Source organism: Protopterus annectens, chromosome 6.part1 (genome assembly GCF_019279795.1).
Source record: "Protopterus annectens isolate FY-2018-M chromosome 6.part1, PAN1.0, whole genome shotgun sequence".
Classification (NCBI taxonomy): Eukaryota; Metazoa; Chordata; order Ceratodontiformes; family Protopteridae; genus Protopterus; species Protopterus annectens.
Genome location: NC_056738.1, coordinates 518,706,773 through 518,721,612, shown reverse-complemented (window position 1 = coordinate 518,721,612; position 14,840 = coordinate 518,706,773). Strand labels below are relative to the sequence as shown.

General features: G+C 41.4%; 1 protein-coding gene across 1 annotated transcript in view; it reads right to left on the bottom strand.

The window, feature by feature from the left end:
• NBEAL1 (neurobeachin like 1) overlaps positions 1–14,840 on the bottom strand; it is a 2,263,075-nt gene that overhangs the window by 2,127,654 nt on the left and 120,581 nt on the right. Inside the window, exons 4-5 of the mRNA XM_044075407.1 lie at positions 3,260–3,343; positions 2,123–2,240 (exon numbers count right to left, since the gene is read on the bottom strand). Of these exons, the coding sequence (XP_043931342.1) occupies positions 2,123–2,240; positions 3,260–3,343 (202 nt within the window). The remainder of the gene's footprint in view (positions 1–2,122; positions 2,241–3,259; positions 3,344–14,840) is intronic.

Sequence of the window (14,840 nt, the reverse complement as noted above, 5' to 3'; positions counted from 1 at the left end):
TGTTTAAAACTGGGGAAGATGGTGATGTCCCTTAGGTTTGCAAAGAGCGATTTCCATGTCTGAGGTGCCATTACTAAGTAGATGTGGAGTTTTGAGTATGGTAGACAGGGATACAGGTTGCAGGATGGAGTTCTTTGACAGAGTCAGCTAGAAGAAAATGGAGTTTTGGTATATATGTTTGTGGATTAGGCAAAGCTAGGAGAAGTGTGCATTTTTCACTTGTAGGAAGCCATTTTGCTTTACTTAGAAGCAAACCATGGTACTGTCCTTGTGAAAGGCTAATGTGATGAATCTATAGATTTCGGTAGGGTTTACAGAGCAGAGTGTTTTTTATTTTTTTTTTATTTGAGGCTTTAGCAACTGTAGAAAAACACATTTTCTAGTTGTGGTAGGAGGATTCCCTTTCCAAATTGCTAGTCTACTTTCCAATGACAGGATGTGTAATATTATTTGTGCCAAAAAGTGGGGTTTTTACTTTAAATTCAGTACTGGTGATATGAACTGAAAATTTATGGAATGATCCAACCAGATGCCAAGGTATTTGAAGTATGGTGTGGTTTCTAAGTGATCTCTGAATTTAATTTGTGACACCCTTTAAAATTATAAATGGATAAATGACAACATGCATCATACCTTACACCTATTATTACAGCATACATCTTGGATACACTTACGATGTTTCTTCGTTTCATGTTCAATATATACAGACCTACTTTTACTGCATTAACCAGTTCGTATATTTGTTCCTGTTGTACCACGTATGTCAGGAATGTCCAGTCTAATGCAAGACAGGGTTGTGTTCAGCTACAGATTTGTCTAGCTCTTAAAACTGCAATGGATAACAGTTGTGGCGGTTTTATACTGTAGAATTCCATTAAAGAATCTGAAGAACACTTGTAGTTTTATTCATGCAAACCTTTAAATATCTTCTACTACAAGTTTTTAATCTGTTCCTCTTCTACTGTGATAGCTATTATCTATTAGCAAAGGACTTATCTTTTCAAGTTTATTCTTTTCATGCACTGGCAAAGCCATCAGTGCTAGGCTATATATTTTTACAGTCAATACTTGTAACAGTTGAGGCATTTTGTCCTGCAGAAATGATCTTCTTACTTCCCTTCCCTAACACTGTGTGCGACCACCAAACTATCAAAAATTAAAGGCAATCAGCACCACTACTGACTGACAGGAGAAGCCATCACAACATGTCAATGAAACACTGTCAGCTTAAGTAACATCATACCCACTCAAAAACTACTTATATGAGGGGATTTTGCCATCCCCCATATACACTCACCTCCCTGGTCAAGCAAACACAAGCACAACTTAAAATCCACCTATAATGGAAGCCTGAGGTATGAAAATATTACATGTGAACCCATTAGATAGTAATGCAATTATCCAAGTCAATAGAACTACCTAGTCTGTGTATCGACACTACTGTGCTGATGTTCCACAAAAGACTCTTCACTGCTTAATTTAGTGTAGTGTGACTGAAGTCAGGACAAAAACTTTGTAAGAAGTCCGAATCAAGTGGATGCACTTAGGTGGCAGGCCAGCAACGAACAAAAACACTTCTAAGCAGTCAGACAATTTTTTTTCTGACACCTACAAGTTAATTATATCAGAGTTAAAGTTTTGATAAAATAAATGAAATAACCAAGTACTGATCAAATGGAATCCAAGCAGAGAGTGAACAATTTTATGGAATGGAATCAAACATGGTGAGGCAATAGACAAACACACAATATATTATCCATTAAAAATCTTTGCTTGGACCACTGCATAACAAGAGACTGCACATTAAGCTTAAATTGGATTATTTACTTTACTTATATTTGTTGACCAGGGTAGAGCACTAATCTTCATGGCCCTATTTCAGACTCTGCCCGTGAGTTGTGTCTAGTTAAGTGACTTATTCAGAATCACGCAGTCAGGCAATGGGAGCTCAGGGAATCAAACCAAGTATCATTGAACCACAGGAAATTGCTCATTAACAGCTTCTAAAGCCTCTGCTCCTACTGCCAGCTACATGCATGTCTAATGCCCCTGTGTATCAGTAACCATTTGGATTTTGCTCTTTTCAACTGTATCCCTAACATTCCAAAATAAAACTGCTTACCTTGTGGGAGGTTTTTCAAAGTCCACATCAAGGAAGTTCTCATAGCTGGAAACAAAACTCTCAAGCCATAACTTCAGGTAGTCTGGATCCTTCTGCATAAACAAATAAATCTTCATTACTAACATATTCAAATGAGGGGAGAAAAACATGGTCTTCTAAAATTATTACTTTTAAGGAGAATCACAACATAGAAAAGGGGGAACTTCAAAGAAAGTACCCCTAACATTTTCTTAGAAAACCAAACTAATCCACACAGGAGCCAAATAAAAAATGCCAAGCTAGTTATAGTCACCAATTTTAATACAGTACTTAGTGCTTTCACCAATTTAACACTAAGACTTCATCAGAATCTTTCATACTTAGTAACATTCATCTAGAAAATTTAAAAAAATCGTGTGATCTTAAAATGTGTAATGAGATAGGTAAAGGGTAAAAATCAAGCCCTTCACACATCTCAGTCTAGTAACTGACCCATCACCACAAAGTATGTCCTAGAACTTTTAAGTGTCTATCTTTATTGCCTTCCGTAATGTTCAATGTACTAATTCTAGGGAAGTCATAGTCCCTAGATAAACTCATCTCTCAGTTTATCCAGCTCCACCTAGTTATCTGTTGTTAGGTGGGAAGATTCTCACCATCTGGCCAGATGTTAAGTTTAAACATGCCCAGGAAACAGGAGTGGAAACACTTACCCAGTGCCATCACAACTAAAACAAGTCAAGAAAGTACATGAACATATCAGACTCTTCCACAAATTTCCAAGAGCTTGAAAGTGCTTCTAGGTCAAGGAGCGATTTCTTTGGAGATAACATTACTCCAACAGATCTGAGACACAAAAAAGGGCCATCCCAATCACACCCCAAACACGGGCAACGGATCACAACCCCAACACCACCAAAACAGGGGGACAGGGTGGAACAGAAGAATACATTAAGAAAAGGCAACTTGTGACAACCTAACTCAGAAGTTTTGCACACATTTTTCTGCCTACAGAAATGATTTCAAAATTTAAAACTATATACATTTGGACTTGATTAGAAGTACTGAGAATTTTTTAATAACAGTTTTGTTTATTAGACATATTTATCAATGGTCTTTGACCTTCATGAAATGGATCAGGGTTTCTATGGCTTTTACCTGTTGGTTGAAATGCTTCTAGTATATTGATGTTAACAAGTTGCCAAATGGTTAGTTTGTCATTGACAGGTAATGGATACAAGACTAAAAAACAAAAACAAAAAAATAGGACTGTTAGCAGATGAAGTAAGAGAGATACAGAGATGGAACCCTGTTGATGTCACAGTGTAGTTTGGAAGATCCTAGGCTATGATGACCAAGAACCTCACATAACTTAAGCATCCTACTTAAAGATACTCTTGATAGCAACAGTAAAGTACAGTTGTGTACACTTGCCATAAATGTAGATGTTAGAGTGTATTCACTGTTGCAGTCATTACATTTGGGTTATCTGCTTGCAGGTAGCCCTCAGTCGGCCTGATTAACAAAGTCTTGAGTCCTGTGTCGGTTGCTGTCCCTTCTTCCATGACGTCAGGTCGTCTGGGGTATAAAACATGCAGTCGACACCATTACATCAGTTTTTCTTGCCCCAGATGTCAGGTCCCCCTCTAATGGGAAGCAATTAAATATAAAAGCACAAAAAGATATACCTCCAACAAAAAAGCAAATACACCAAAAACGCTTTTAAGCATAGTAAAGGAAAGTAGAGGTATAGCCAAAAGAAGTTAGGGGGCTGGAGGGAGGGTAACAAGGACTCAAACAGTGAATACACTCGAACATCTACATTTATGGTAAGTGTACACAAATGTACTATGTTCTTTGTGTTTCACTGTTGCAGTCATTACATTTGGGTAGATTCCCAAAGCTATGGTTGGGAGGAGGAATTTAGATAGCATTAGGGCCAGCTATAAGGCCCTGCAAGACTGCAGTGGCAAAGCCAGCTCCGGATTTAGAGAAAATTGGCAAATGATAATGCTTGGTGAAAGTATGTACAGAACTCCAGGTAGCAGCTTCTAGGATGTCCCTGGTAGGGACGCCTCTGAGAAAGGCTGTAGAGGTAGATGCAGCCCTGGTGGAGTGAGGTCCGATCCTCTGGGGGATAGGTTTTCCATGGTGCTTATAGCAGAAATGAATGCAATGGCTTATCCATTTAGAAATGGTTTGCTTTGAAATAGCTTTCCCTTCTGCCCCTGCAGCAAATGCCACCAGCAGTTGTTCACATTTCCTTTGAGGTTTAGTCCCGTCCAAGTAGAATCTAAGTTGTCTGTGCACATCTAAGGAATGCAGTATCCATTCCCCTTTATTCTGCGGATTGGAAAAAAGGTTGGCAAATGAATGGACTGATTAAGAGACACAATGGATACCATCTCGGGCATGAAGGATGGATTGGTTCTAAGGGACACCCTGTCCGCATGAAAGATGATGAAAGGCTCCACTTGCCATAAGGGCATGCAATTCAGACCCCCTTCTAGCATAAGTGATTGCTAAAAGGAAAGCTGTTTTCCAAAAAAGAAATTTTTAAGTTTGCAGTAGCAGCTGGCTCGAAAGGAGGTAGGGTGAGTTTTTCCAAGACAAAGTTAAGGTCCCAGGCTGGGGTTGGAGCTCTCCTGGGTGGTCTCAAATTTTTGGCCCTCTGAGGAACTGCTTGAGCAGTGGATGAGAGAAGAGGGGTGGTTCTGTATTATAATGATCTGAAATGGCTGAGGCGTGGATTTTAATGGCGGAAAAAGACAGGCCCTTGTAAAGCATCTCAGTTAAGTATTGTAAAATCTGAGGTAAATTGGGCACTGCTGTGCTCATCCCTTGAGATTGGTTCCAGGCACAGAATCTTTTCCATTTTTCAGCATAAGATTTTCTAGAACTAGGCCTCCTTGCCTCTAAAATGATATCCATCACAGGTTTGCTGAGGGATGGTAAAGGAGAGATTAAGTAATTAGCCAGGCTGCAAGGTTCAGTGTTAGACGCTGAGGGTGCAGAATCTAGTTCTCCTGCTGAGACAGCAGGGAAGGAGTCTGAGGCAGGTGCCATGGAGATAACAGTGACACACTGCACAGGAGAGGGTACCAGTGTTGGCACGGCCAGTCTGGAGCAATCAAAATCATCCTTGGTTTGTCCGGTTTGATTTTTATTAGTACTTTGGAGAGCAGAGACAGAGGGAGGAAGGCATAGACTGATAGGTTTTCCCAGCTGAAGGACAGAGCATCCACTTTCCAGGCTTGTTTGTGGGGAGTCCTTGTGCAAAACTTGTCCAATTGGTAGTTTTAGGGAGAGGCAAACCGGTCTATATCTGGGCTCCCCCATTTGCTTGTCAACATGTTGAAAATCCTTGGTTCCAGTTTCCACTCGTGTGGGTCCATGAGGTTTCTGCTTAGTCCATCTGCCAGTGCATTTAATTTTCCTGGCAGGAATTGAGCTTGTAGGTGCACTTGGTAGCTCAAGGTTGTGTTCCAAAATGCCATGGCTAGTCTGCAGAGGGGGTAGGAATGTGTACCCCTCTGCTTGTTTATGTACCACATAACAGTGGTGTTGTCCGTCTTTAGCATTAGTTGTCCTGGAAGAATGTGGTCCTTGAAGGCTGTCACAGCATTCTGTACAGCTAACATTTCTTTTTGATTGATATGCAGGTGCATTTGACTTGGGTTCCATTTGCCCTGAATGCACTTCCCTGCCAGGTGAGCCCCCCATGCATAGTCTGATGCATCTGTTAGGGTTTGGGCGGCAGGGGGTGGTGTGAAAGGTAGTCCCTTGTTTTGGTGGCAGGCCTCTGCCCACCAAATGAACTCTAGGCATAGGCAAGGTATGATAGAAATCGTTGTTTCCAGGTCTTGAGAATGTTGACACCATAGGCTTTTTAGATACCACTGCAGTTTCCTCATATGCAGTCTTGCATATGGAATTAGAAGAATGCAGGAGGCCAAGAACCCCAAGGCTTGCAGTATTTGTCTTGCAGATAGCAGGGTTTTTGTGGCCACTTGTTTGAAGTAGTTTGTCAAATGAATTTGTTTCTCTGGCGTGAGGTAAACCATCTGGGAAGTTGTATTCAAGCTTGCTCCCAGGAATATAATTTGTTGACAGGGTACCAGGTGTGATTTATTTTCGTTTATGGTGTACCCCAGACAAGTTAGAACCCTTTGTACAAAGGCCAGATGATTCAAAAGTATGTCCTGCCTTTCTACCTGAATTAGACAATCGTTCAGGTATGGGTATATTTGAAGATTTCTTTGCTTGCAAAATGCAATAACTGGAGCTAGGCACTTTGGCTTATCTACTGCACCCAGGGTATTCACAAAGGGCAGTGCAGAGAACTGATAGTGCATGCAGCCTGCTTTGAAGCGTAGGTATCTTCTGCAAGATTCCCTGGTTGGGATGTGCAGGTATGCTTCTTTTAAATCTAGTGTCGCCAACCAGGCATCTTTGCCTAGCATAGGAAGTAATTGGTGAAGAGAGTCAGCATCTTGAATTTTGGAATCTCCAAAAAGGTGTTTAGAGTAGACAGGTCCAGGATAGGACGCCATGAATTGTCTTTTCTGGGTACCAGAAAAGTCTCGAGTAGAAACCTTGTCCCTTTTCCTCTTCTCGTACCAGTTGATTAGCCGCCATACTTAAGTACTTGTTTTTGGGCCTCTGCCCACTGATTTGGGGGTAGGTCCAGCCACCCGCTTGGTGTTGGCAACGTGTGGAAGTGAAATCTGTGTCCCTGGGACACTACATTTAAAACCCATTTGTCCTGGGTAATGAGTCCCCAATTCTTTGCATGAAGGGCAAACTCCCCCCCCCAAAGGGGCAGTCAGTTGATAAGTGCTTGGAAATTTTAAAAGGAAGTCATTGAGACAGTTTACCATAGGGGGGGAGTCTTATTATTACCAGATTTGGAAGTGGAGGCCCCCGCTGCTTAGTTCTGTGTGTCCCCTGGGAGTGAAAGCTGGGGTTTTTGCTGTGTCTGGGTATGTTAGAAGTGGAGGCCCCCCCCCCCCCCCACTGCTTAGTTCTGTGTGTCCCTGGGAGTGAAACCTGGGGTTTTTGCTGTGTCTGTGTATGGCTTGAGAAGACCTGGAATGGAACAATTCTTAGAGGGCCAGTGCTTACTAAATCTAGGAGGCTGAGCTTGTAAAAAATCTTTAACAGTTTGCATAGATTTAGCTTTATCTTCCATCTTTTTAAGAACTTCCTCAGCCTTGTTGCCAAACAGGCGGCCCTGATTTAAAGGAGCATCCAACAATTTAGCTTTAACATGATCAGGCAAAGATTGCTCCTTGAGCAAAGTATGCCTTCTGAGCACAGACCCAGTAACAGCAGCCTTGCAAGAGGCCTCTTGTTGTGTTGTGTCTTTCGGCTTTTCCCGGTTAGGGGTCGCCACAGCAGAACTCCGGTCCACTAATGATTGGTAGTTGATTTTTACGTACCGAGTTACCAGCCCTGACACACAACCTTCAACGAAGGTACACCCATTCATGCATGTCTCCATGCAGAAGACGCTCTAGCTGAGAATCGAACCGGACAGCTTCTTACTGTGAGGCGACAATGCTACCGCAGCACCACCACCACGGGTCCCTGCAAGAGGTCACTAATGAATCAAAACCACATTGCAAAATATGTTTTCCAACGTTCAGCAGAATGCATTAAATCCTGTAATTCTTTATTTTCCACACAGTCAAGAATCAACATAATTTTCTGTTTAAGCAGTCCAATAACAAGTTGCTGATACTTTAACATATGAAACTGGCAGTTTAAAGCCCTAATGGCCAAGGCTGCAGAAGTGTAAACCTTCTTACCCCATCTATCCAGCGCCCTGGAGTCTCTATCAGAAGGGGTAGGATTTTTAGCAGTAGAAGCCTCAATGCCCTTGGGCCCCTGTGAAATAGTCTCTGGATCTGCAATAGGATTTTTAAAAAGGAACTTTTGGGACTCTGGGACCCTGTAGTATGTCAGGTTTTCTGGGAGCAGGAGGGCAGGGAATCAGGGGCCAAACTAGATTCCGAGAAAGCATCAACAAGGTCTAGTATAGGAGGAATAGCTAAAGGCCTATGCTGAGGTAGAAGGAAATCCCTAAGCCTCTTTTTTGAATCAGAAAAATCCTGGCTTTCCCAGCGGAAATGCTCCCTTAGAGTATGTAAGGTTTCCCCAAAAGAAAAATCCTCAGGAAGGGAAGCAGAGGGAATGGAGTCCTCTGCATCAGAATCTTCATAAGTAGATAAGGGCAAATCCAAATAATCAACAGAATCCTGATCAGAAGATTCATAATCAACTTCAGTCCTAGGCCTCTTAGAAGGGGGGGGGGGGTTGGCTACCCCTGATTAGAGTTATTAGATCTTCAGCCATTCTTATCATTTGTTTTATAGGCACAGAGGCCTGAGCATGTGGCCTGGGCGTAGGTTTTTTAGGCATGGATTGAGATTTAGGCCTAAGTAAAGAAGGAGGCGTCAGTTTAATATGCAAGTCCGTAGGCCTGAATACACCCTCAGAAGCCGGTGCCTGCACAGCAGCTCCAGACCCATCCAAGGTAGAGACATCCGCTGGTTCCATAGTTGAAGCATCTCATGGCACACCGGACTCCGAATGGGTCTCAGTAGGGGCCTGTGAATCAGAAGTAGCTGGCATCAGGGGCTGCGAAAGCAGCTCCCTGAGTACCGGCAAACTGGCGACTGGCTTAGGAGAAGCGTTGTCGGCAGTTTTGGACCTCGGCAGCCTGTCTGTCTTTATCTTTGCTTTTTTTTTTTTTTGGAATACCGGTAGTCAGATAGCTAACCGACGACATTTCTGGATAATTAAACCGAGAACCGAAATATTTAGAAGCGAAAATATACAGACGACTGATAGTGCGCTGATTAAATAAAGCACAAAACCGACAGCAAGGTACGTTGTGGTCAGGGCCTAGCTAAGGAATACAGTACGAATGAAAATCTATGAGGTATTTGCTTTCCACAAGTAATGCAATTAATTAACTTTTACTGACATCGGTAAGGAGCAAAAAAGTTTCCCAAACGGGCTACTTAGCTTTAGTTGAAGACTTCGGTTCTGAAACTCGAAAACGAAAATTTCAGGAGTCAGCCGACTGGCACTTGCTAACTGCTTCTGCTTCGGGCACCGTACGGCAAGAAAGACTGATGTAATGGCGTCGGCTGCATGTTTTACACCCCTGAAGACCTGACGTCATGGAAGAAGGGACAGCAACTGATGCAAGACCCAAGACTCTGTTAATCAGGCCGACTGAGGGCTACCTGCAAGCAGATAACCCAATTGTAATGACTGCAACAGTGAAACACGAAGAACATCTTTTAGGACACTTTTCAGCAGCAACTAGAAAAAAACAACCTTTGGATGATGGGCTCCAAAGTAAAATGCTGTTGAATATAACCCTGGAAAAGGATACCTTTAACCAATAAAGGTCTAACTTAACAATGGTTAGAGAAAATGTAAACTATTTTTCAAAAGCCTTGTGGTCCATAATCAGCAATGGAAACACCCCTGAAAACAAAAAAATGGCTACTTTTCTGGTGAAACAAGCTTCTGGCTCAACCAGTGTGCATCCTATTCCTTTCTAAAAGGGAATAGTAAAGGTGGAGAGAGTCACTTGGAAAGGCATAGCTTGCACATCTTTTTGGCTCCGCCATCCTTTTGCAAAGGCACAAACAGCAGGAAATGTTTTTCATTCAAAGGAGTTGTCCCTAGAAATCTAGCAATTAAGTAGCTTACGAACATCAAGGTTACACAGATGAAAGTTATGCATACTTATCTTAACAGCAGGACTGTTTGGTCAGATTCCCTGTTGACTACTATGACAGTCAAGTCATTGGTGGACCTGGTATTCAGCACAAAAACAAAAAAAAAAAATCCAGACTGCAGACTTCCCCTTAACCACAATGCTTTGTTTGGCCTCTTTCTTCAGATCCCCTGTAGCCTGTCCTAAGGTGACATCCCCCCTAATTCTCTCTCTACACTACTACTTTTCTGGGGCAGGGGAATGGGGACAGTGTCAATGGCAATGCACCTGTTCAAGCACAGCTATCATTATGGTAAATACATAATTTTTATGCATGACATGATCAGCTGCATCCTCTAGGACTACTATGATAGAGTTCCAAGCTTATTCTCCTGTGAAGTACCTCATGGGAACAAATCCTAATAATCACATCACCAAAGGAAAAAAAAAAAAAGATACAACAATCATATTCAGTTTGTAGTATTTTGTGAAGCTATTCAGAAGAGTTGCATTGCTGCCACACAATTATCATTCACTGATGCAGTCCTCAAAAATGGACAAGATGTAGCCACTGAATGAGCTTTTGGACTAGACAATATCACCTTGGAACATTTCCTTTAGAGAATCTGATGAAGCTGACCTTGATGGAAATGTTATGAGCAATTGATATAAACAGTTGGGAGTCTTCTAATCAACTTAGTTAAGTCTTGGTAGACTCAATACAGTCTGTATACATCCATGCAATGCATTAAGTACTCTCTTCAATTAGAATATCAAGGAAAGAAAACAGGCAGTTGTAATTGACTGCTTCATATTCGTCACAGTGGCTACCTCAAACAAGAGAGAGTTGATGGCATATAAGGGATCCTATTCCTGTGAAAAAATAATGTGAACTTATACCCAGGGTTTACAATTTAGAAGTAATGTTGGCAGAACTACATACCAACAAAACAGCATTTTCCATCACAAGAATTAATTCCGCCTTTTCCTCTGGCTAAGAGTGTGTTTCTTTCTCTAGCACAAAGTATAGACCCCTTGGGGAATGGAATCCTTCAACAGAGGTTTAATGGGGAATGCTCCTCTTAGAAAAGCCAAACCTTCAAGGAGAGATGAGACGTCATCTCAGCAATAATATGAAATAGCTGCCAGGCATACCTTATGACATCACAATTTCACTTAATTCAGTTTCAAAAGGAAGCTACTTTAACATCTAGCTGAAATGAAAAATGTTCCTGTTTTCACAAAGGATAACTGTACAATTCAGATAATCATATAATACATGCAAACATATATTATAGCATCTTTTATTCAGCATTATACAGACACAGTCATTTAATGTACTGTATTATTGTACAAATGTCCAGATAGATTCAAATCTAGACAGTATCCCTTCACTCTGAAAAAACTACCACTGCATATCAAACAGAGTAGCGCCCTTTCCGCCTTCAGTGTAAACCTAGACAAATGGATATGCAGCCCTAAATTCTCTTCTGGCCTATCTTGGCTTGCTCTGCTTGAGAACAGAGGAAACTTCTTTTTAATGTTTTTTTTTTTTTTTGGCCTGGCTTGGAATGGTCTGCATAGAGAATGCCTAGTACACTTGACTATGAACATATCAAATTATAATTCTATCTTAAAAAATTACAAAACTTTGCACTACAAGTTAAGAGATTATGTAATGCATTCACAGTAATGGGATAATCAGAAACAGAACTAAATTCCTACAGCCAACTATTTACTAGACAAATGGCCAATGTACAGTAGTTACTGATTCAGAAGTATTAACTTGTATATGTTCATAAGTCAATCAAGTAAGCAAATATCCTTTAAAGTTCTCAAACACAGCACTTGCACTCACTTATAAAAACAGTACAAACTCACAAAAAATCTGTACTCCCTGCTTCTCTTGCAGAGCTGTACTTGCTATAGCCAGAATTTAGTCACCAAAACCCAATACATGCTCGCTTTGAAAAAGTTCAAGCAATTTTTGTTACAATCAGCACTGTATGGTTCTGTACAAAGTTCTAGCTTGAATCAGCTCATGCAAAACATATGAGGCAAAAAAAAAAAAAAAAAAAAAAGATTCAAGAGAAAGTCCTACTGCTTTGTTTGTCAAAGGTACAATGCTGTCAAACCAGCCCCTCTCACAGCAGAGTTCAGGCATTCCTGGTATGTAGAACTGGAATATGAAGTGATGCAAACAGGCATTCACACATTTGTTACAGAGCTAAAGTATCAGATTTCAGAGCTTGACAAAAAGTCACTTCAAAGAACAGTAATTTTCCAAAGGAGGTGTGCTTTTTTAGGTAGATTATAATGGCAAATTAAAGAAGAAAAAAAACGATTTCAGTAAAAACAAATTTCTTGTCAATCTTAAAGTCAATCTAATCTGGCCACACTTGCATTTAAAAAAAAGTTACCAAATGGCACTGCTAACAAACCAGTTTGTGTGACTACAGTCCCTGGCAAGAAAACAAGACTCTTGCAGTAACAGCAGACAAAAAAAATCTGCTGTTCTGCAGCAAGCAAAATCCACATCACAGTGCTTTGCTAACGTGTACAGGCTTTAACAAGCTACAAAACCAACAAAGCTGTGAAATAGTGATTCTTAAATAGCTGTCATTACTTTAGCAAAACGCAAGAGAGCAGCTTGGCTTTACGTTACGTGACATGCGATTTTTGGTTTGGATGTTCGGCGTAGTGTATGGATTCACTTGGAATCCCCGGTGAGCGAGTGTTTTGTAAGGGTTTTGGGTGGGAGTTGGAATGTATGTGAGATTGTTTGTAAGTTGTATTTGTGGGTTAAAGTAGGAAGGGGGACGTATGGGTGTGTAATTGGTGGATGTGTGTGTGTGTGTGTGTGTGTGTGTGTGTGTGTGTGTGTGTGCTCGCGCGAGGGACTGGAATGTCTGGGTGTGTGTGTACGGTCTTTTACTGTTTGTGCGATCTCGGAGTTAGTATATATATATATATATATGTACATATATATATATATATATATATATACATATATATATATATATATATATATATATATATATATATATATATATAGGGTATGGGGGCACAGCCCCCCATGGAGTGCAGGGGGCTTGCCTGTTTATGTAGTGTAGTTATGTGGATGTGTGATGTTTTGTTTTTGTGTGTTTATTTGTTCTGTAGTGTGGGTGTAGTGGTTTATGTGTGGTGTGGTGTGGTGCGGTGTATGCTGTGTGTTTGGGATTGTGAAGGTTCGGTATTTGAAGATTTCACCTTTAAGGTAGCGAAATAGGGTCTATATTAGAACATCGAAGTTTCAAAACTTCGAATGTTCTAATATCACCCCCTATTCAGTGAAAGCTGAAAACATGGAACATACAGAACAGCAAATTTTTTCCTAGGGAAAAAGATTCACTGTTCCAAACCACATAGACACAACACAAGCACATCAAACAAACAGCAATCCACACACATACACCTAAAATCTTACACCTAACCCTACACTAAAACTATACACACCACACACCACTAACTATCCACTTATCTTAACCCAAACCCTAACCCTAAGGTCCATCACGATCGCACACTCACCCGCGCCCTAGCCCTAATTCACCTAACCCGCCCTAACCCTCATGTCCACACAATCGCACACATACCTAACCCGCACCCTAACCCTAACTAACCTAACACGCACTCAATCACACACTTACCTAAACCCGACCTGCAACTTTCCACCACAGCGCTGAAAATACCGAAGCAACAGAAACAGGCAACCTAATTCTTTTCCTAGAAAAAAATGTCTTTCTGTTGCTTTGATATTTTCAGCTTTCGCTGAAAAGGGGTCGATATTAGAACATTCAAAGTTTTGAAACTTCGATGTTCTAATATAGACCCGCAAAATACTAAAATTTGAGATTTCAGTATTTCACGATTATAAAGGGGAACTATATATATATATATGTGTGTGTGTGTGTGTGTGTGTGTGTGTGTGTGTGTAAATATGTGTGCGTGTGTGTGTGTGTGTGTAAAGGAGTATGAGGTACAGATCCCAGTGGCATGGGTGCCACAGTGGTGCAGCGGTTAGCGTTGTCGCCTCACAGCAAGAGGTTCTCCCATTCGATTCTCGGTTGGAGCGCCTTCTGTGTGGAGTCTGCATGTCCTCCCCACAGTCGAGTGATGTTAAAGACATGCAGGTAGGTGCGAGTGTGAATGGGTGTGCCGCCTTTGAAGGTTGGGTGTCGGGCTGGCAACTCGGCACCGTAAAAATCCACTGCCAATCATTAGCGGAACGCAGTTCCACTGTGGCAACCTCTAACCAGGAAAAGCCGAAAGACAGAGGAGGAGGCAAGAGAGTAGCTACTACATGTAGCAAAAGAATACAGACAGCTTTTAGTACTGATGGTGTTTACAAAGTGATACTACACTCCTCTCCAGAAGAGACCTGATAAAAAAACTAAGGCTACTTGCAGCTGTATGCTGTGCATGTTATTTGAATGTGCATCTATGTTTTCAGTGAACTGATGATCCCAGTACTTAAACAAGGTAGTGTACAATTTTATGTAAACAAATTCATATGCAGCTTTTTTTTTGGGGGGGGGGGGCATTCTTCAATAAAGTTATTTGATGAACATAGAGTGATGAAGTCCTGACTGTCAGATGACCAAAGTTGGATTAGAGGCTTGGCCAGTTGGAGCGACCAAGGGAGCAAGAGAATGTTCATTCTGGGGGAAGTGGTTCCTGGGTGGCTCACTAATGCTCCGAAATAATTAGTCTTTCCTGAAGCAGCAAGGTGGTGCAAAAAGGATGTCGAAGGCCACTCAAGCTAGTAATGGTAGCACTTACCGCTGCAATGCAAAGGAGTGAATATGCGCAGGGCTGAGGGATATAGGTAATCCCTGGGTGACAAAAGTGCTCACATAATCACCAGGGAGAAGACAGGGCCATAAATAAAAAAAAAAAATCCCCAGTTGCCACCGTGGACAAAAGCATGCTTCTTAACTGACTGTAGGATGGCTTACATAG